Source organism: Elgaria multicarinata, chromosome 10 (assembly GCF_023053635.1).
Source record: "Elgaria multicarinata webbii isolate HBS135686 ecotype San Diego chromosome 10, rElgMul1.1.pri, whole genome shotgun sequence".
Lineage (NCBI taxonomy): Eukaryota > Metazoa > Chordata > Lepidosauria > Squamata > Anguidae > Elgaria > Elgaria multicarinata.
The window spans coordinates 25,858,550-25,882,381 of record NC_086180.1 but is presented as its reverse complement, the minus strand read 5'-3'; the positions used below and the strand labels follow the sequence as shown (position 1 = coordinate 25,882,381).

Below are 23,832 nucleotides of genomic sequence, written 5' to 3'. Positions count from 1 at the left end.
TTGACCAGATATGCCAAATCATCAGTTCAAAAAGCTGAAATGGATGGAGGGATGGGAGGGTGGATGGAAGCTCTTGTGCAGGTATCTGGCAAGCGTTATCTGTCCTTTTATGGCAGCCTCCTGATCAGGGAAGAGGGGACAGGGAGAGAGAGGGGGTTGCTCTTCACAGAAGCGAAAAAAGGCATGCTTGTGACATCAAGAGGAGGGGAAGTTTTCAATTACATACCACATGGTCGCCCCTCTTCACCCATGTAATGCAGCCAGTTAAAATTGCATGAGAGAAATGGGAAGCAAAGTCCCAGTAAGGCAACATGATTTCCCCTTAATTTAAAGAAGCCCAAAAGGACTGGCAGAAAGAGAACAGTTAGCAGAGAGGTGGGAAGGGGGTTGACACACACACACACAGAGAGAGAGAGAGAGAGAGAGAAAGGGTGGCCTAACCCACGTTTGTCTCCAGCCACTCCCAATGCCAGATCTCACCCTGTCCAACCCTGACATGCAGCTCCTGAAACATTACCACCAATGGAATGTAGTCCTCAGTGGAAAAAGTTTCTCTCTTTTAGAGAGCCAGTGTGGTGTAGTGGCTAAAGTGTTGGACTGGGAGTCGGGAGATCTGGGTTCTAGTCCCCACACTAGGTGACCTGGGCCAGTCACATACTCTCAGCCCAACCTACCTCACAGGGTTGTTATTGTGAGGATAAAAATGGAGAGGAGGAGGATTATGTACACCGCCTTGGGTCCCTTGGAGGAAAAAAGGTGGGATATAAATGTAATAAATAAATAAATAAAAGTTTCCCCACCTCTGGCCTAGGAGATTGTCCAACTGAGCCCATGTATGTTTGCTCGGAAGTAAATCCTCACTTAATTCGTGTCAGACCCATTGGCCCATCTAACAGCACAGTACTGTCAACACTGATGGGCAGCTACTCTTCAGAATTTTGGACAAGGTTGTTTGCCAGCCCTATCTGGAGACTGCAGAGACTGGACATAGGACTTTCCTGCACGCAAAGCATGTACTTTCCCAATAAGCTACAGACCCTGTCCTAGAGAGTTCCAGGACAAGGAGAAAGGGTTGTAGATTCCCCAAACACGTCCCTAACCTCTACATTTTCTGGTGATGCCTGTCCCACCTGTACCTGAAAAAGTAGTCCAGAAGAAGAAGGTGGACAGAAAGAAAAGCTAACAAATATGTTGAGACTTCAAAGAGTAGAGATCATAACCAGGCAGTTATGATCTGTATTACACTATCCCCTGGCATGTATCTGAACACCACAGGTCTTCTTTGGATGCCCTTTACTGAGTGCGCCATAGAATGAATTTAGGTGGGTGGCTACAAGAGAGAGGGCGTTCTCAGTTTATGTTATCTCACTAATGGAATGGCCACCCAAAGGAGTCTCGACTGGGATGTACAGTGTTACCGTTTCAGCACCAGGCATAGACATACCTTTTCTTCTAGGGATTTTAGATTTTATAATTTAGACATAGCCATACACTGCTGGAATGGAGATATGTATGTAATTCTGTACTGTTTGTTGTTATTGTTGTTTTTATTGTGTAGAGTTTTCCCCATTTTTATCAAATAATCCTCCAAGAGACATTTTGCTATTGGGTGGACTAAAAGTACAATGAATGAATGAATCTTTGAAGCAGGATCTGATCAAGATCCAATCTTAAAGGGAGCCTAGATCAGCTTCTGCAAAGAGCAGGGCCTTCTCAGTGGCAGCCCCAATACTCTAGAATTCTCTTCCTCCCCACTCTTTTGGAAGGCAGGTCAAAACATTTCTTTTTCTTTTCAAAAATACTTTGGTGATCTGCTGTTTAGGTTTTATGCTTTTTATGTGCTCCTCATTAATGTTTGATATTTTATCTTGTCTTAATATGTTTAATATTGCCATTTAAATGTATATGAGGAAAGGAACCTCTTGTGCAAGCACTGAGTCATTACTGACTCTCAGAGGGACGCCAGTTTTCACTGACGTTTTCTTGGCAGGCCTTATAGCGGGGTGGTTTGCCATTGCCTTCCCCGGCCGTTATTACCTTTCCCCCAGCTAGCTGGGTAACAGCCCTCAGGAGGATGGAAGGCTGAGTCGACCCGAGCCGGATGCCTGAAACCAGCTTCTGCTGGGATCGAACTCAGGCCATGGGGAGAGTTTCAGCTGCAGAAACTGCTGCTGTGCTACAAATAAGTTAGAAATTATAGGCTAGAGGGCTAAGGCAGAGACATGGTAGTTTTGTGGTTTGAACTGGAGACTTCCAGCTCATATTGCATGCCCTTAACCATTAGCCAGGGGTGGAGAATCTCAGGCTCAGAGGCCAAATCCAGTCTTCAAGCATTACCCAGACGACCACACACCCTTTTACCTAGCCACGCCCCCTTTCCCTCCACAACCAATCATTTGGTGGCTACCTTGAGATATAGCAGTTATGTTCCCTTCAGTTGCATCACAGATAAATTCATAAATATGAATGCATAATTCCTTCTATTATTTAAACTCAAATTATTTTCAGCAGTGAAAAATCCCTCTGCTGCACTCAATAGATATGTCTTACTGAATGATTTATTTAAATGTATGATGTGCAATTCATACAAGTATCCATGCACAATATTATGATGGATTGGTCATAATACCAACCCATTTCTTATAGAATGAGGTACATAAGGTTTTGTCTCGTTAACTGTTTAGTCTTTACAGTGAGTGCATTCTTTATATCCTAGAAATCTTGGCATAAAATTATTGAGCAGGGAAGATCAGCCTGTTAAGTGTATTATATTCTGATAGATGCAAATGGTTTTGATCTAACATACTAGACGGTGGGCAACTTGTAGCCACACGTCTACATGTAGACCTTGGCTTAATTTCATATGGCTCCCAGCATAATTTCAAGAGCCCTCTGCACCTGATCTTTCTGACTCTTGGCAAGAGTAATTTCTCCTTCTCCCCATCAGCCCACTGAGAGGGGAGTAAGTAAAAAATGTCATATAGAAAAGAGCTAAGTATATAGAAAAGTTCAAGAAAACATAATAATGAATGCCAGACAGTTTTTGGCAGAAATAACATCACATGGCAGACAGGCAAAATATTGCTGACCAGCATAAGAGCAACATTAACTCAATAACGTTGTACCTGGATCAGCAAAAAAAGAAGAAAAAGAAAGAAAAGGTGGGTGAGAGCTAAGTTTAATGAGACCACCAATGTCAATGAAGCAGACTATAACAAAATCCCTGAAAAGCGGTAGATCAACCATACGCTACAGTTGGGAAATTAATTTTCTTTAAAATTATATATAGACAGCTCAGTCTGTGAACCTGTGAAGTTGAGATACTTGGATTTAATCCAACTTAAATCTCTTTGAAGCAAATGATACTTAATTGGCTTAAATCCAAGTCTCTGAAATCTAGGGAGTGAAATTAGGTCAAATCTAAGTGGATTGGGCCAATATTTGCGTTTGCTGTGGATTGATCTGTAGCGCATGTTTTTCATTTTTGGGTTAGAGGATGGATGGGTAACTGTAGGCCTCCAGATGGTGCTGTACTCCAGTTCCCATCAGCCCCTGCCAAAAGGGGCCATAGCTCAGTGGTAGAGCACCTATTTTGCATGCAGAAGGTCCAAGTTCGATCCTCGGAATCTCCAAATAGAGCAAGAGAAACTCCTGCCTGAGACCCTGGAGAGCCATTGCTGCCAGTCAGTGTCGACAATACTGGGCTGGATGGACCACTGCTCTGAGTCAGAATAAGGGAGTTTCCTATGTTCCCGACTTGTTCAATGATCAGGAATGATGGGTGTTGTAGTCCATCAACATCTGGGGCCACATTTTGCCTACCCCGGGGTTAGAGTGACTTCAGATGTGATGAAGAAAGGAAGGGAACAGGAAATGCAAGTCTCTGTGGCCTTAGCTAGACCTAAGGTTTATCCCGGGGCCGTCCCTGCCTGCTCCCGGGATCCCCTGTGTGTCATTTAGATAAACAGGGATGACCCCGGGACGATCCTGGAATAAACCTTAGGTCTAGCTAAGGCCTGAGACTTGTATTTCCAGATTTCTCCATTATGCCTATATTTTCCCATTATGAGATGTGCAAACGCTCAACTTTTGTCTGCGGTAACAATAGACAGCAAGACAAGTTGTCTGGCTAAATTAAGGATGAAGAAATTAACTCTGCCTGAAGAGCAGTCTTGATCTGCACATGCAGTGAACCGAGGTCGAAATGAAGTGGTAAAATTCTGAAGTGGTAGAATGGAATATATCACGTTAGACTCTGAGATTTTCTTCCCAAGGCAACTATGTTTCCTCACTTATGTTTCCTCACTCATGGTAGTTTGTGGGTTCTTTAGATTGTCATCATCCTCTAGGGTCTCTCCTGTTCTTCCCAAGCATTTTCGCAGGGTATTTTTGATCAGGGGGAATCTGGTATTTGGGGAATAGCAGAATGACATGCTAGTGTAGTTGCACAGTTCTGCTGTACTGCAGAAGTTATTTTGCAGAACATATAGAAAAGCAACAAAGTGGGGGGGAAAAGGGAAAAACATGAGTAGAGGATCCAATCTTAATGCCACAAAGAATCCGGAAGCAGAAGCAAGTTAAAGTGGAAGGTTAAAAGCCTCTTCTAGAAAAGACTTGCATATTGGGCGTGGGGTGACTGGCACATTTTTAACATACTCCCTTTCATTTAAAGCTTCTTTTTAAAAAAAATTTCCTGCAAAAAAGAAAACAGCGCAACAGGGTGTGTGCTGCTTTAGAACCTTTTCCCGTGCTAAGCTTGGTGTGTAGGGTTGGGGGGGGTGCTTTCAGGGAGGTTTTTTGTTTGTTTAATGTAATGCATTCAAAATGCATCCTGCACCTGTAGCCTGAAGTGATGCAGTCCATTCTACCACCCCCTCAAGTAATCATTCAGCTGCATGTAAAGGATTACACACAGGGCCGGTGCCAGACTATTTTGCGCCCTAGGCAAGGTGAGCTACTTTCACCCCCGCCCCCCCACCCACCCACCACCCCCAAAATGCCAACTTTGAATTTTAAGAACATATGTTTCCTGGAAAAAATAAGCACAAAACTTGAAACTGCTAAATTTATTTTGAAGTGCAAGAAATACGTCATGCCAATGATAGCAAACAAATTGGAAAGGAACGTCTATGGGTCTAAAATGCATTATTTAATAGGAATATCACCTCCAAATCATCCTCCCCAACTCACGCATGCGTGCACACACACACACTCAGCATCACTCACTCCAAACAAACACACGCATGAACACATGCATTCACTCAAAGACCCCATGCACCCTATTCACCCATACATTCTCTCTCTCTCTCTCTCTCTTCCGGGCACGTTCTGGAAGTCTGAAGGTGGAGCTGCCCCACCCCCACCCCAGCGTCCCTGGCTTCACTTCGGCTGGGTGGGCGTGGGGCCCCATCTCGCCCACCCAGGCCCAGCTGAATCCTCGGCCCAGCCTGGCTCACAGCCAATGCGAGTGACTGCTGCACTGGGCCCGGCGGCCCTCTTAGCTTGGCGCTCTAGGCGGCTGCCTGAGTGGCCTCTATGGTAGCACCGGCCCTGATTACACATTGCCAACTGTTCTGTGTGTGTGTGTGTGTGTGAGAGAGAGAGAGAGAGAGAGAGAGAGATGCCTCATGGCAGGAGTGCAAAACTAGGGGGGGACACACACATTGCCTGGTTTAATATTGACTCTCCCCAGATTTACCTGCCAGTTCTGCCTGTGATGGGAGAAAGATGGAAAACCAAAGAAATTTCTGTCACCAGAATGATATCACTCTTTCTATTGGGAGCAGGGCAGTACAAGGAGAGAAAAGAAAGCTGGTGTTTGTGTGTTTCCTTGTAGGCAACACTGTAAACACAGGCAGGGGAAGACAGGATGATCCCTCCTACAGTGATGAATAAACTTATTGACTTTGTTCAGATGACACACTTAACATGTGGTTAAGCCTTTTGACCTAACCATGAAGGCTTAGCGTGTCTTGTGTAGGGTGTTTTTCCTAACCATGGTTGCTACATAAACATAGTTTAATCACCTTCATTGACCACATGCTGCAACAGGGTTGGTGCCCCTAACCATGGCTTAGTATGGCATCAGTAAGTCAATGCTACAATAGAGCTCTGCTGCAAGGACAGATGAAATCGGCCAGGCTGCTCTGTCTAGCCACTTACCAAGACCAGCATAGCAGCTCTGAATGCATCAGCTGCTATTTCACGTCTTGCCCAAAATCCACACAGAAGGCATACCTGTAATCTTGTACTGTGGGGCCACCAGGATGGAAATACCATGAGGTGGGCACACAGTTCTCATAATGGCTACTGGGAGCCACGGTGGGTCTTGTAGTGGGCACACATGGTCACCATCGCCTCAACATGGCCACCAGGAACAGCCAGGAAATGGCTGCCTGGGGCCCGTGCATGCTGCAAGGGATGATGGGATGTAGAATGAACCAGTCAGAGGACTACCAGGATCAGCAGAGAGGTACATGCTTAGGATGTGGTTAGGCAAACCACGCAGTGGGTCGTGGTTCCATGGCCATGTGGCTGCAGCACCAGGCGTGGTTAGTGATAACCACATTAACTGTGGTTAGCATAAGCGCATTGCCCAAAGCATCATCTGAACAGAGTCATTGCGTCTTGTCCTCTCCCAAACTCCTGGTTGTAGCTTTTCAAAAGAGCAGAAAGTGTGAGCTGTTTAATTTGAACACATTTCTTTTCTCATAGACAAAACTAAAAATGCAGCAGGCCAGGAAAGAAAAGACGACGCCTCTTACAGTGGTGAGTAAACTTGATGTTTTCAACCCTCTCCCCACAAGTAACTTTTGCCAGAAGTAGTTTGGCTCTAAGTTAGCTGCTGAAATGAAATTGTCAACCTTATCTCAGTCCTTGCCGGACCGCAAACCTGACTATAAAAAGTGATCTGCCTGTCTGTCAAGACCTTTCTGAAACGGAGACGGGCTATAATGAGCATAGGACTGACACTGCTTTCACCTTTGAGCTCCACAATTCTTCCCGAGGATTGAGGTCAACATGATAGAAGTGGAAAACCTGAACCGTGTCACCTTACAGAGAGCAGGCATAGGAATATTTGCGCCCAATAACAGTCGAAGAATTATTCAAGGCAAAGGATTCAGTGTGTGAAGCCTTCAAGGTGTTATCTTCAAACCGTTCAGATATTTGGGGGCTGTATTCTCGGTGTGATACATAAAAATAAACATGGCACATCTGCACAATAGGAGAAGTTTTAATTCTTAGAGCACAACCCCAGTTAAAAGGAAGCCTCCAATCCCAGAGGCTTCCAAATATCCTGTGTCCTGCCAGGCTGCTGCTGCTAAGGCAGGAGTAGCAATGGAGGCGTTGTCCTTTTTATTTTTTCCCTCTAGTTGGGCCTCTGAGCCTGTTTAGAGCAGCTGCATGGCCAGGGCTGGGATTGGGGCTGGAGAGGCCATGGAATACACCAGATCCTGTTCTCTCCCCCCTCCCCTCCCAGCAAAAAGCTCCCCTTTTCACACACACACAAACACCTGAAGTTGCAGTGGTAGCCTCAGGAAGCAGCTGCCACAGTTGTATCCACAGTGGTTGTGAGGGGGTGGGAGAGGGATGGGAACCCAAAGTCCTCTTCAACCTCAGGAGGGAAACTTCAAAAAATCCTATAGACCTATAGACCCTGACAGTGAAGGCCAGTTGCTCCGATGTCAGTGGGGTTGTGAATCCCCTCTAGGTTTCAGTTGGAACCAGTCAGGACTCTAAAATGGGTTTAGCACCTTGGTTAGGTGGTCCTTTAGAGTTCTGGCTGGTTGTGACTGAAACCCAGAGTGGATACACCACCCGCACTGATATCAGAGCCACCAGCTGCCTCTGGTTCCTCGGATGCTCCCCAAGAACCATAGGATTGCTCTGCTCATTTCTAAAAAAAGTATTGCTACCAGACCACCACCCTGTGTGGGTGTAAAAGATCCATGGGCTTGACTTACTCTAGTATCACCACCATCTACAACTTTTATTTATATCCCGTTTTTCCCTCCAAAAGGATGCCCAAAGTGGCTAGTAACATTGTCATACAAAATACAATAACATGAAATAGAATATCAAAAGGCAACAACCTAAAAAACGATGTAACAATAAAAATACTGCAATGAACTTAAAAACAGATTTTCAGAATATAAATATCAAATCCAAATATTTTGTCTCTCCAATATTTTTTTTTACTTTTTAATATGTAATCGGTTGTAGATACATCCATAAATGTGGTCAGCACTCTGCTGCTTGAGCGTGATGAGGAAAGACAATCGATCTTTATTATGTCTGTCACTCTTAGTAAGTTGAGGCCCAACTGCCACATAGTGTGGATAAAATGATCTGTTTCGTTTAAATAAGGGGAGCAAGCAGGAATCATAGGGAGGTTTGTAAAGACTAACTGATTCCTCATTAAAATGTAAGCCTATGCGGCAGAGTCTTGCTATTTACTGTTTTACTCTGTACAGCACCATGTACATTGATGGTGCTATATAAATAAATAAATAAATAAATAAATAAATAAATAATAATAATAATAATAATAATAGACTGGATTTTTCCTCGCGGCACGCTGTTCATGTTATTTAGTGCCTGTTTATCAACATTGTCTACTACTATAGGTTCTGTTTGAGATGAACTATTTTGTATCCTGTATGACTCTTCCCTCTGGCACTTTGCTTGCTTATCCTTTCCACTGGTATCCTTTTTTAAGCTATTTCTGTTGAAGGAATTGTTAGCTCTTCCAGTAGGGGTTCCCGCTGCCTTATTAAGAATGGAGGTGGATTTGCCCTCCTTCAAGTCAAGAATCCACAAGAGTATTATACTTTATGGGAAAAAGTTAATGACTCTAAATGAAAATAACTTAGCTAAACAATGTTTCAATGAACAGTTGAAAAAGGGTGGATGGGCACATAACTGGTTAACTTTGTCCCAGCTCTATGCCAAGGAGGTGCAGGAGCTGCTAGCTAATAACAAAAGGAGTATTGGAGATAGAATCTATGAGGCTGATGCCCAGGGAAACGCAATAGCTAGTCAATTACAGGCCTTCTCTCCATAGTTTAGAACAGGACTTTTCACAATATTTGCTTGACCTATCGTTTCCTGCCCTAAGAAAGGCCTTTACTGCTCTTCGTTTTCAGACAATGCCCTCTGCCTTCTTGGAGGGGAAGTATAAAAAAGTCCCCCATGCCCAGCGGATCTGTTTTTGTGGCTCAGGGGAGATCGAAGACCTAGCGCATTATCTTCTGCGTTGCCCTCTGTACAAAGAAATCAGGGAGCGTTTTATAAAGGAACTATTGTTAGCAAGAGCGGGTTGGCACACTAGAGACATTATCTGCGATCTGCTGGCGGACCATAGTAAAGCAATCACAATTAAGGTAGCAAAGTTTGCTGCTGCATCCCAAAAAATCAGAAATAACTTTCTTAACAAAGGGGGACCATTTGATTTAATAGTTTTGTATAAACTATCATCCGAGATCCCACCTATCTGATAGTGCCAGATATTGACTGCCAGCATTTTAGGTTATAATGTAATCACTGAAATTATCCTTGTGACTTTGGCATGTATGTCACCATTGTGACAGCAAAGGGTGGGTGCTGCAGACAAATGGAGCACCCCTAGAGTGATCCACTGACTGACTCCTTGGTTGAGAAAGGATTGTAGCGCAAATATTTTGGATATTTTAAATAATGTGTGTTGCTATATGTGAGCAGTTCTGTATTTTGTAATGGTCTTTGTGCTATAAACAAACAAACTATTCATTCAAATATCAAATCAGTACATAAATATACTTTTAAAAAACAAGGGGATATATTACAATACAAACCATGTTTTAACCAAAAATACACACTTATGTTTCACTCGAGCAGCCAATATAGTAAACGGTTTTGGAGTATCAGTAAAAGAGACAGATGCTTTGGACTACAACTCTCATCAACCCCAGCCAGAATGGGCCATGGTTTGGGTGATGGTAGTCCAAAATATCTGGAGGATGCCAAGTTGAGGAAGGCTGTCTCATACACACACTCTCAAACATATTCACACAAATTGAAACTGTGCTGTGTTGTGGGAGACCCTGTTTTGCAATCCCCCCCCTTTAATTCAGATGGAGAAAGTGTCATGGCAGCAGTAGGTGTCCTGGTGTCTCCAGATGTTTTGGACTGCAAATCCCATCAGCCCCAGCCTATGGGAGTTGTAGTCCAAAACATCTGGTGGGCACCAGGTAGCCTATCCCTCCCTTAAGGCTTGAATGAAAAGTGTATGTAGATAGATGCAGAAGTATAATATACTGCTATTTGCTGCAGAAGCCTTGGGAGGCAAGTCCGTCATCAGCTTATTTTCCGTCATTAAGATTGTAAGCCTGCCACCTAGTGGTTGGAATGGAATATTGAAATTAGATGACTTCGGCTACTACCTACACTGTGTACTGAAGAGAGTGATCAGAGAAAGCAACACATCAGAACTTTTCTGTTTGTATTTTATTTCATTTCATTTAAAGAATGGTCAGTTGCCAACATGTTTGAACTAAAACAACTTTCTCCATGACATGCAGGTATTATTTTGCCAGTGATCATTGCCTTGATCGTAATAACCCTCACTGTTTTCCTTCTGATGGCTTTGTACAGAATGTGCTTCAGGACAACTCCAGGTATGCAGCCAACTTTAAAATACACACACACCATTTTTTGTTAAAAAATATTTTTTTTAAAAAAAAATCACTTTGTCGCTATTTAACTATGGTAGAGGAGTGATTTTGTTTTGTTTCAAATTTTGATGTTCAATGTGTTGTGTTTTTGAATGCTTATTTTGCTTTTAGGGCTCAATCCTATGCCTGTTTAGATAGAAAACAGTCCTGCAACTCCCAGCATTTCCCAGCCAGGAAATCTGCATAGCATTGTGCCGTTATTTTATTTAAGTACGCTCCAAACCAGGGGTACAGAATATTTTGCTGCCATGGATCACATTCCCTCACAGGTAATGTTTCAGTAGGGGCATGACAGTGGTGGGCCCTCCCCACTGCCCCACTGCCATAGGAGCCACCCACCTCCAATGCCTCTTCCTCTCCACCCCACACCTTTTCTCACCCAACAGCCTGCCAGAGGACGGTCAGATCACTTCTGCTAGAGGTCTAAATGGATCTCTGCAGAAAGTATTTTTTAAAAATTAGGCCATAAGACTCATGCAAACTTAGGGCCACAATTTACCTGTCCCCGTTGTAAACAATCTGCTAGAATATTTTACTTATAAAGACATGAAAATCCCATCTGTAGCTTCCATGTCTAGCGAGAGCTTGCTGAATCCCTAGTGTGCTTCACTCCCAAAGGTGTAGTTGAGATTTCTGTGTGTATCCTGATCTGATACCATTTACATGAGTAGCTTTTTGACACAACTGAACAAATCCAGAATCTTCTGGGGAGAAGCAATAGTTTATGTTCACGTTCATATTGTTCCAGAAAGCTCTTCTGGGTAATGCTAACAGGTAATTTGTTCCCTATTGCTGAATTTAGAGAGCATTCATGTTGCATGTTTGACAGTGCTCCTTAGGGCCGGCGTCAAGGGTAGGCATGCTTGGCCCCATAAACCCCGCTGACAAGAGCCCCCTGGGATTGCGTCTCTTCTTTGGCCTGGCATCCTCCATGTCCACCTACCTGCCTCTCACTCTGACCCAGACAACGATGGTGCTCAGTTGCTCACTGCTTCTCTGCCTGTCAAGCAAGCAAGTGGTATCAATGATGAGAAAGAAGACAAGGAAGAGCAATAGCAGCTTGGGAGGATGGCAGTGAAAAGATGGATTTGTTGAGGTCTTGTCCAAGAGTCCTCAAAAACCTGGACCCAGCGCTGCTGTAAAAAAAAACAAACCCCAATATTCCGACATGTAAATATTCCAACGTGCCTACCCTGAGGGAAGCTCAGAGAATGGCAACCAGGGAGAGGGCCTTTTCAGCGGTGGCCCCTCAATTATGGAATGATCTCCCCAACGAGGCTCGCCTGGCACCAACATTGTTATCTTTTCGGCGCCAGGTCAAGACTTTTCTCTTCTCCCAGGCATTTAACAGCATTTAATAGCATATGCTGAGTTTTTTAAGTGACCCCAGAATAGTTTGTTTTTAACGGATTGTCTGTTTTTGTTTGCATTTTATGCTTTTGATGGTTTTAAATTTTGTATATTTGTTTTTAATGTTCTCTGTTTTTAACTTTTGTAAACCACCCAGAGAGCTTCGGCTATGGGGCGGTATATAAATAATAATAATAATAATAATAATAATAATAATAATAATAATAGAAAAACAGTTCAAAGAGAAGGCTACGTGAGAAGCCTGCTCCCTGATGTACTGTAATATCAAGATAATGTACATTTCCTTCTCCTTCCAGAGAGACAAGAGAATGTAACTGAACAGTAAGTTGTTGTTTCTCTGTCCTTTTATCCTTCGTATTACGGGAAAGGGATTGTGAAGTAATGGTCTCTCTAAGGTAGGGATGTACTTTGCCGGGATATCCTTTGCCTCTTTGGGTTGGCTGGATTTCCACAGCACCCTCGACTTGGCTTGGTTTTTCATATAATCCGGGGGTTTTGCTTTTTTTAAAAATGTGCAATTAGAAATTTGTGCAAATTACAACTGTAACAGCCACGATTTGTGCAAATTTCACAAATCATGGCCACAATTCACACAAATTATCACCACAACTCATGAAAATTAAGCAAATTATATTCACAATTTGTGCAAATTTTGCAAATTACACGCACAATTTGCACAGAGTATGGCACGGGGAGGGTTGAGGAGCAGGGGAGGGGCTAGAGAGGAGCAGCTGGAGGCTGTTCTAGTATGTCTGGGTGTCCTCTGTTTGAAGGTGTCCTCTGTTTGAAGTGCTGTCCTATCCACTTCCAGTCTAAAGATGAACAACCCTAAGAACTGTTATGTTTGGGGCAACTGTTATGCCCATGAACAGAACCTGGCAGACATACAAGTCACTTGTATTATGGTGAGATTTAGTGCTTCTAAATTTAAATTATAATTTATAATTTAAATAAATTATAAGCAGTGGAGGCTGGTTGCTTCAGTGTCAGTGGGGCTATGAATGCACTCTGTGTTCCAATCAGAACCAGTCAGACCTCTAAAGGACTTGTCCAAGTTGCTGAACCCATTCTGGGGGGCTAGGGTCCAGCACCCTGGATACTCCTTTACATTTCTGACTGAAAGCCAGAGTGGATTCACAGCCCCACTGACACCAGAGCCACCAGGCTCCACTGGTTATGAGAATAGGGCAGTATCCAACTCAGCTGCTCTGCTTATTTTATTACTCTTACAGGGAGACCCTTCATGCCAGTATACACTGTTGGCGTTGTACTTGGGATTATTTATGTTAGTGCAACATCAATGGCACAAGCAGACCGGCAGCATTTGATACTGCCTGTTATTCCTAAATTAGCCTATGCAAATGTTATGCAAATTTGTTTTCACTTTTGTCCTCTTTTTTTGGTGATTCATTTCCACTGTTTTGGTGATTCATAAGTGGCCAATGTACAGAATCCTCTTCCACAAATGTACTCCTTTTCCTTTATGAGATCCATGTTTGCTAACAGTTCAATGTCTCCCAACAGATCCCCGTCAGATAAAGAGAATGTGAAACTTATTTCTGTTAAGACAACTTCTCCAGAGATTGGTAAGTTATGCTTGCTCATCCCTGATAATGCTGGGAATCAGGGTGGCCAGAGGACAGGCCTCTACTTGACAGCATCCTCCATTTGAAGGGCTGTCTGGTTTAAGTCTAATTTAAAGATAAGGACGCATGAGAAGATGCCCATGATCACACGGACAGCAGACTGAGCAGGTACGCAGGTTGCCTGGTCACAGTCCTCACCACTATAGTGAGGTATATTGCATTTCAGTTTTCTATACCGGGGTGGGCAACACATGGCCCAAGACCCCCCTCCTGAACATACACAAATAATTTTTAAAAATATGTTTTTCTACCTAAAAGAATATTGCATCCAGAGCACCAAAAAGGTCAAATGTAGGTTTTGTAAGCTACATTTGACCCTTTTAGGGCTCTGTAGCTGCTATGGAGCCGTAAAATGGTCGAACATAGCTTGCAAAGAAGCTGCATTTGACTTTTGTGGTACTCTGTAATGCTCCGGACACCATTTTGTGGGGGAATTAAAGCATCATAATTTTAGGGTTACCTGGCAGGCTGCAGCCCATGGGTGAGGGGATGTGGAGGCAAAAATGCCCCATATACTTCCTGAGGTTGCCCATCCCTGTTCTATACAAATTATAGTAAGTATTTCTAAATTTACATCTATACCTATTAATTAGCACACAAAAAAATGTGTCTTCTTTTTTGGTGGTGCATTTCCTTTTTTTAAAAAAATAAAAGTATGCTGTGTGCTAGGAAGAAGTTAAGGTTGGGATTTTTAAAATTTGGTCATGTTTTTACCAGGCCTATTGGACCTCATAGTTTGCCTGTGTGAACTGAGAGTTTGCCCTCAAATATGCAGATCGCTTTTTGGGAGCGACTGATTGGAAGAGTGCTATTGTATTCTTGTCCTACTTATGGGCTGCCCACAGGCACATGGCAGCTGATTAGCCACTGTATGAACTAGACTGGATTAGATGGACCTTGCTCTGGTCTGGCATGACGCTTCTTGTTTGTTTGTTTGTTTACAATAATTATATGCTCCCCCCCATCCAAAGATTTCAGAACAGTGAACAACAAAATAGAATAAAAGAATAAAAGCACCATACTAAAATTACAATATTTAAAAGAACAAAGTTCTGATAAAACCCCAGTACTGATAAAAACTATGGCTAGTCATTCACAGAAAGCTTCCTGAAACAACATTTTCAGAGGAGCCAGAAGTAACACAATGTTGCCGCCTGCAGGGAATTCCACAGGAAGGCATCTTCATCACAACAGTTAAAGCTGCAGGAGCTACACTAGAGTGACCAGATACAAAAGACGGCAGGGCTCCTGCAGCTTTGCTGTGAAGAAGAGGGAATTTCACCAGGTGCTGCATGCATACAAATGACACCTGCTGAAATTCCCTTTTCAATGCAACTGTTAAAAGATACAGGAGCCCTGTTCTCCTTTTCATATGGCCACCCTAATCATAAGGAAAGATCAATTATAGTGGGCAAGCTGTCTTTCAGAGAATTGTTGTTTGCCATTACTGATCTTTCCACTGCTCAGCTTCCCCCCAAAATCCCATGGCTCAATAGAACACAGTTTGGAAACTCCTACTATAGAGCAGTTTATCAACATTTTCTTATTAGCGTTAATGCTTTCTAACTTTCAGCAACAGGAGAATCATACTGATGGGTCTTTATTTTTTAAGAAATGGGAATGTGAGCTTCCAGTGCCTCTGGGAGCTTCTAAATCTTCTACCCTGGCTATATGTTGTTCTTTTGCAGAGCACAATGCTCAATAAACTCATTACTGAACAATGTTGTAGGCTTACTATATTTAGAAGACATCTGACTCATGCCCACTTGAGGAATATTAGTTTCCTCTTCCCTCTCACACTCCAGTTAATTTGATTCATGTTTAATACACTTTTTGCACTTGGATTTTCAAAAGCATGATACATTTTCAGTTCATACCCATTTCCATAAGTATAAAATCCACTTCTGCCTTACGGGGTCCTGTGAAATACTCAATTTTTTTCAGTAAAAAAAAAGAGGCCAAAATGTAAAGGTTCATCTGCCTCTAGATCTTCCTGGGAGATTTCTTTCTCATACATGTAATCACATTCACCTTCATCTATGCCTTCTGAACAAAATGAGAGAAAAGAAGAATCTAGGGAAAAGACACTCATAGTAGCAGAAATGCACAGGAAGAGGAGAAACTGCAAAATTACAACTCAGTTATATAGCGCAATACAGATTCTTTCTTAAGAAAGCTTAACTGTACTTAAAAGTTAATTCCACACTGATGAAAATAGTTGCTGTTTGGCATAGGATAAGAGAAGGTTTGTTTATTTATTTATTTATTTATTTATTTATTGCATTTATATACCGCCCCATAGCCGAAGCTCTCTGGGCGGTTTACAAAAGTTAAAAACAGTAAACGTTAAAAACAAATATACAAAATTTAAAAACATAAGAAGCATAAAAACAACAGTATCCTTGTGAAAACTGCTATTCTGGGGTCAGTTAGAAATGAAAAAACTCAGCCCATGTTGTGAACTGCCTGGGAGAAGAAAAAGGTCTTAAGCTGGTGCCAAAAAGATAACAATGTTGGCGCCAGGCGAGCCTGGTCGGGGAGATCATTCCAAAATTGGGGGGCCATCACTGAAAAGGCTCTCTCCCTTGTTGTCATCCTCCGAGCTTCCCTCGGAGTAGGCACTCGGAGGAGGACCTTAGATGTAGAGCACAGTGAGCAGGTAGGTTCATGTCGGGGGAGGCGTTCCATCATGTATTGTGATCCCAAGACATGTAAAGCTTTGTAGGTCAAAACCAGCACCTTGAATTGGGCTCGGAAACATATAGGCAGCCAATGCAAGCAGGCCAGAATTGGTCTTATATGTTCGGACCCCTGGTTCTGGTTATCAATCTTGCCACTGCATTTTGCACAAGCTGCAGCTTCTGAACCGTCTTCAAAGGCAGCCCCACACAGAGTGCGTTGCAGTAATCTAATTTGGCGGTTACCAAAGCATGAACAACTGAAGCTAGGCTAGCCCTGTCCTGGGCCTCAATCCTCTTTGGTTGGGGGCATCTGCATTATATTCAGGGTAGAGTCTCCTTAAGTTCAACGCACACTCCCTCTGCCAACTTTTCCCTTGGCCTAGATTTTTTAAAAAACTGCTGCAGGCCTACACTAAGACCTTACGTTTGTATCATGTCTGTAGCCAAGCACATTTGGATGGTTTTCATCTAGAAGATGTACATTTTACTAGGATTTTACATTATGCTTTTCAGCTCCTATATACTTTAAACCAACCTTCCCCAAATGTCTTCTGCAGATGTGCAGGACTACAATCCCCATCATTCTCAGCTAGTAGACTTGTTGGCTGTCAATGACAGGGTTGTAATCCAACACATCTCAAGGCGGGTGAGTTTGGGAAAGGCTGTTTTAAACTATTGCTATTCCCCATTAATCTTTATTTTCCTTCTGGGTAGGTATGTCCAGTTTCTTCACCCTTTCCTCATATGACTTGCCTTTAGGCATGTCATTACCTTTGGAGCCCTACAAACCAATGTGAGTAGTCCCATTGGTTACAACAAGGGTGGGTAAAAGGTAGGATGGGATCTATGTGGAGATCTCTGGGTGATTTGCAATACGTCAGCAAGGATCTGGCTCACAATGTTTTAACAATGACAACAAGATGACTCCTCTCATGCCCTATGTTATAATGCTGAGATGAAGAAAGCTTGGAGTGGATTTTCCTGTGGAAGAACTATGAGCTCCACTCAATGCTGATACTCAGAACCAATTCCTGGGCCCAGAATTCTAAATATACATCTTTTGTACCTGGCTGTTCTTTAGAGGGGTGGAAACCAAGTAGATCCCACAAGTCCAAAGTATGTCCTCATCTGGATTACAGGATTGCAGCCCCAAGATTCCAATACATGACCAGGTACAGGGCCAGCATCAAGGGTAGGCATGGTCAGGCACCTGCGAGGATCCACATCCTAGCAGGGGCCCACAGTCCAGAGCCTCCTGGACTGCCTCATCTTCAACTTTGCAACCTGCTTGTTCACTTGCCTCTCACTTTGGCCCAGACAACAGTGGTGGTGAGAAGGAGGAACAGTAGATGCCACTGGCTCCCTACCTGTCAAGCAAGCAGGATGAGAAAGAGGTTGAAGACCAAGAGCAGTTGGTGACAACGGCAGCAAGATGGTAGACCCACTGAAGGAGGGAGCCCATTGAAGTGTTTTGGAGCTGGCACTAAACATGTACTTAGAATGTTGATTTCAGCTTGTGCCATTAACACTGGTTAAGTTACCTCCAACATGGTAGCAGAACATTAGGCTGCCTTGAGGCCCAGTATTGGGCAAAAGGTGGGATACTACTACTACTACTACTAATAATAATAATAATAATAATAATAATAATAATATCCCAACATCTTCCTGTGTAGAGCTTGTATGAAACTTTCCTAAGTTCTTGTTTCCTTTTTCGCAAACTATATCTGAGTACCTGAACTTATTTGCCACTATGTGACTGTGTGCAATGTTGCAAACATCTTTCATTAACATTTGGGCCATATTTTTCTAGATATGTGTAACTTCATTGACCACAATATGACTAATATAGTAACCTTTAACATGATTACATTCTCGGATCTAATTATCTGGCGCACATTTTCTGTTTCTTAGGAGAGCAGTCTCCTCAAGGGAAGAATAAACCTCGTCAGCACAACGATTCTTCATCGCACCTGGGCAACAAATGTGTATGTTCAAGACTTCCTTTCTGTTTGGAAAAGGTTGAATTAATTTCTCCCATCTTTGGCGGTAACCAGTAAATTTTGCTGAAAAGTCAAAGGCTCTGTTCAGACAACGTACTGAGCCATAGTTCGGCGGCTAACCCTTTTGCAGCAAATGGCTAGTGAGTGTGTTTAAACTGTGGTTATGTAGCACCATGGTTAGGAATGGTTCACACAACATGCTAAGTCATGGTTCACGTGACATGCCAAGCCATCGTGATTAGCTCAAAATGCTTAACCACCATGGCTTAGCGTGTCGTCTGAACAGGGTCCATGAGTCTTTTTCTTATATAACTTAAAGGGTTTGGAGCAAATACTGTTATGGCACACCAAGCAATGAAGACAAGGTGGCTAAGCATCTCAGAGAGGATGCTTGTAGTATCAAAAAGAGCAAAGAGAAGGTTTTCCATGTCACTTTTGGGTAGCAGTTGGGTTGATTTGGAATTGTGGTACTTTAAGAAGTCAGATGTTCATTCTGATCCTGGATGTGGGGGTGGGTGCAACTCCAAAGAAGGAACAAAATGTTATCATGAGTGGCTGAATAACTGAGTACACAAAGTGAAGGCTTGGCAAAGCAAACTTTACTCAGTTCTAAAAGGCGCCCCCCGCAAAAGGAACTTTTATATACAACAAGCCCTGATTAAGAAGGAAACATTTTTGGCTCCACCTAGCTCTTCGGCAACGTCCCCCTCCCCTATGACCCCTGTTTGCCCTCAGGACTCTCTGCATGCATCCAGAGCAGTGCATTAGCTCTGCATCCTGAGTGATGAAGTTATAGTTTTAAAGGTTTAACAACAAAGTCTGCCTTGGGTGCACCTTTTTTCTCGGTGTGATCTTCTGCCATCTTTCTTCCAACACAGAAACTTATTAAGGTGGTTCCCATGGAGCAAAAGCCTACAAGAGAGGATTTCACAATCCAGAAGTGGGCAACTTCTGGTCGTAGTGCCTGATTTCAAAAGCCCTTCACAAGCAGTCAGTTCCTCCCCAGGGAAGAAAGGTGAAATGGGCAGAGTGCTTTAGCAAAAGCAGAGAGCACCCACTTTGGGCCCTTGCCCCACCTACTGCCCCAATCTCCTCTGTGGCTCCCGACAATTACCCTTGATTTGAAGGAATGCAGACCTAGACAGAAAAGAGGTTCCCTATCTCTTCCATAATCCAATGGGAAACAGTTGATTCAGCTTCTCTAACCTAGTGCCCTCCAGAAGCTTTGGACAACAACTCCCAGCATTCACAGCCATTGGCCGTACTGTCTGGGGCTGCTGGGAGTTGAAGTCCAAAATATATGGAGGAAACCAGGTTGGGGAAGACTGCAGTGGATCATCTCACTGACTCTCTACCATGATGCCAACTGGCCTTTTCATGTAGCAGAACATATTGCATGAGTTGTATGCGTTTCCTCATTCTCACTGACAGTGACCATTGACAAGTATCGCAGGGAACGACATTCGCAGTAGAAAGGCCTCAAATTATGCAGTGAGCTCTGTTTCATAAGGTTGGAAACCTGCCATAAATATGCAGACACCCCTGGCAAAACCATGGTTGACCAGCTTTCCATGAACACTTAAGAAGGGTTTGGCTGCTATGTTCATATTGCCTTAGGGGAGGTCAGATCTCTACTCTTTTCCTTCCAATTATTAAGACAGTTTGTAGAAAGGTTCAGAGGGGAGTTTGCACCTCTCTAACCAACTGTGCGTATCTCCAGAAGAGCAAATGCCATCTCAGCCTTTGAGCTTTATAGCTACAACTTGATAATAGGGCTGGTTTCATTTTTACGCCTAGAATCCACCTAGTTAACCTTCATATAACAAACCCAGAATTATCTTGGTGGAATAAATAATCTTGAAACTTTGCTGCATTTCAGGTGTGAAGAATTCCTATTTCGTTATTTCCTCCTGAAAGGAACTCTTGCCAACACAGGACTTTCTTGGTGGTGTGAATCAATGGCATCTACACATTTACAATCCGAATGTACATTGAATGTACTTACTTCTCCATAGTATTTTTTTTTAATCTACATTGCCACATTTTCCATGTATGCCTGCTGTTTCATTTCTGGAAGTCTCTTGTACTTTTTCCATGAATGTCTGCATGTCTGATGTATAATACATATTTATTGTTTTCCACGTATGCCAAGGCATTGAAATATTCACTTCTTACAAAAATTAATGTAACAAGCATTTGATATTTTAACAAATGGTGATGGTTGTGTACATAATCATCTTTTCTGCCTCGAAAAGAAGAGAAATTGTTAATATGTTTTCTTGTGCTTTCAATAAAATACATAGACCTGGTTCGCACAATCACCTTTATCCACTGTGGCTTATTTAAGCCATAGTTGGTTGCATCATATGTTGGTGGCCATTTTGAGTATTCAAGCCGCAGCAGGCAATCGCTGTAGCTTTTCCTGTTGTCCAAATCCAGTGAGGGTGATTTGTTTGCATGGTTAACAAACCAGTCACAGTCCTAAAACAGCCCAAGGGTTGTGGTGATCATGCAAATCAGCCCAGAGAGAGGGGGGGGAGGAGGACGAAAGAGTGCAAACTTTTGACCCAATATGAGGCTGTGTGTAGGGAGAACTAAGTGTACTAGCTTGGATCTTCACTTTCCTTCTTTGAACTTAACAGAGCTCATGAAATGGAAGTTCCCTGCCTTCCCTTCTTTCTGCAGTCCCCTGAAAATCTTCTCCTGGAGATTGAGGGACCTTTGAGAATGGTGTAGGATATGGTGTGAACAGCTGCAGGTGGAGGAGCCAGAGTTGGTAGAAATCCCCTGTTTTACATGGATAGATATAACAATCTTAGCATCTAAATAATTGTATGTAGTTCGGTAAGACTTTCAGGAGGGGTATTTTATTTTTACACAAGTGAGCCTTTGTGAATGTAGTCTGAAGCAAACAAACAAAGAAACAACCCCAAAAATGTTTTCATCGTTAAGGAGGATACTCTTTGCCTTCTGTGTTGTTGTTGTTGTTGTTGTTGTTGTTGTTGTTGTTGTTGTTGTTGTGTTTCATTTTAACTTCAGAAATGACCTGGGCTATCCCTACCATTAGGCAGAGTGAGGCAGCTGCCTCAGGCATCAGCTACTGGGGAGTGGCAAGCAACAACAAGGTGTGTGTGTGCAACAGAGCTGTGTGTGTGCAACATGGCCTTCCCTGTGTCCTTGAAGCTAGCCTGCAGGCCTCAAGAACATTGGAGGACATTGCCCCATCACCAACGTGGGAGTAAGATCCAATCAGCATTTGTACATGGACTGGGAGGGGAGCCATCTTGTCCTTTGCCTCAGGAAGCAAGATGTCATGGCCCAGCCTGGCCTAGAATGATGCAGCTGCCCAAGGGTGACAGCTGCTAATGCTGGGCCTAAGGGAAAGTTTGAGGAAGCTCCCTCCTACCATACCAGCTTTCAGTTTAAAACTGCAGCCATTGGCCCCATTCAGAAGACACCTTAAACCACGGCTTTAACCATGGTGTTAAACCTTTTCATCATGGTTAAAGCCATGGTTTAAGGTGTCTTCTGAACACAGCCCAGCTTTCTGGCTTAACCACCATGGTTAAAGCCAGGGTTAAAGGTGTCTTCTGAATGGGGCCTATGTATCTGTAAGGAACAAAGTTCTGAAAAAAGGAGTCACAGAATTATGGAACACGTAACTCTAGCCTCAGGCTTCTGTGGCTACACACATATGGTGCAATGTTTAGAAAGGGCTGTTGACTTCAGCATTCCAAAAAACTTGTGTTCCCCCTTTTCCCCTGCAAAGATGCAACCCATTATTGATATAAACTGAAAACCATGTCACTACTTGCCTGGTAAAATCTCAGGTGAGCTAGAATTGCTTCCAAAAGTCTCCTGATCAGAAATTTTCCCCACCTTTTGGAGTTCTGCATTATCTGTTCTTCACTGATGAAGCACTCCACAAAACAGGAAGGATGGATGGACAGAAAAAAGAAAAAAACCAATTTCAATCCAGTTGTATCAACATTCTTTTTCTGTGTGGTCTTACCAGTGTTCATAAATGCATGTGTTTATTTTATGCATTACCTGTCAATGCATAAAATCTGCAGCTACAGCATCCCTGGTAGGTAGACATGATAGGCCTGATAGATGGCCTATCAGGGATAGCCATTAGGGTGGCCATCCCTGATAGGTGGCTCTTCTTAAAAACCTTTGTGACACATTCCTATGCATGTTTAGCCATGCTGGCTGGGGCATGCTGGGAGTTGTAGGACTTTTTTCCACATAGATATGCATAGGATTACACCCTTAATGAAGAAGAGTCCACTGCCTTCTGAGGAAGACTGTTCCATTGTTGAACAGCTCCTACCCTCAGGAAGTTGTTCCTGGCGTTTAATCTAAGACTTGTTGTTGTTGTTGTTTGAACCCTTTGGTTCAGATCCTACCCTGTTTGCTCCATCATCTTGCTCCATCATCTAGCCCTGTAAATATTTGAAGATAGCTATCGTATTGCCTCTTAATCACCTATTCTCCAGGCTAAACATACCCAAGTCCTCAACCTTTTCCTTGTAAAATGTGATCTCCAAGCCCCTCACCATTTTTGTCATCCTACTCCGGACACATTTCAGTTCCAGAATTAGTTTTACCAATCCTCCTTAAGTCTGAATTCAGAATGAGTAGCATGCTGGGCAGAGAGAGGCAGAAGATCAGTGAAGGATCAAAACGGGGGAAGGCATCTCATCCCTCATCACATATTTGAGAGAGCGCCTTCTCCCTCATCATCCTCCCCAGTCACTGAGGTCATAAGAAGAGGTGCTCCTGGTAATTCCGCAAGGACCCAAGTCCATTTACAGTCCACTTGGAATAGAGCATTTTGTGCACTGGCTCCCCATCTGTGGAATTCCCTGCCAGTTTATGTCACTAACATTGCCTTGTTTGGGGCATCAGCTAAATACATATTTTTTTTCTTAAAAAAAGCTTTTCCAGTCATGGTTATATTGGTATAACTTGACTTAAAATATTTTAATTCTTTTGTATTTTGATTCCTTTTTTTTCTTTACTGTTCACAATGCTTGTGATTTATAAATTTTGTAAATAAATCAATGAAATCACTAATCCGACCAGTAATTCAAGCATTCAGCAGAGCGGGAGGGGACCTTTAGCCAACAGAAGAAAAATAAATGGTGCCAAATAAGCATATAACAGCAGTTGTTGCTGTTTTAGCACAGATCCAATCCTTCATAAAATATCAGAAAAAGGTTGTCCGATTGCAAACCGTTCCATTTCCAACAGTAGAGCTAGTTACTGATGCTAGTCCTCCCTTTGGTGTGCCATTATTTGAAAATAATACAGGGACAAGAGGGAAGAGGATAGCTTTCCACAAGGAAGAGAGACGTGCTAAGTACAGGTAGGTGAGCTGGAAGTGCTATCTGGTCAGTGGAGGCTGCTGGCTCTG

General features: G+C 43.0%; 1 protein-coding gene across 1 annotated transcript in view; it reads left to right on the top strand.

The window, feature by feature from the left end:
- The window catches only part of EMCN (endomucin), a 64,579-nt gene extending 43,986 nt beyond the window's left edge, over positions 1-20,593 (top strand). The window contains exons 8-13 of the mRNA XM_063135574.1: positions 6,715-6,768; positions 10,560-10,655; positions 12,380-12,404; positions 13,608-13,669; positions 18,325-18,398; positions 20,293-20,593. Of these exons, the coding sequence (XP_062991644.1) occupies positions 6,715-6,768; positions 10,560-10,655; positions 12,380-12,404; positions 13,608-13,669; positions 18,325-18,398; positions 20,293-20,298 (317 nt within the window). The 3' untranslated portion in view covers positions 20,299-20,593. The remainder of the gene's footprint in view (positions 1-6,714; positions 6,769-10,559; positions 10,656-12,379; positions 12,405-13,607; positions 13,670-18,324; positions 18,399-20,292) is intronic.
- Positions 20,594-23,832: the final 3,239 nt, after the last annotated feature.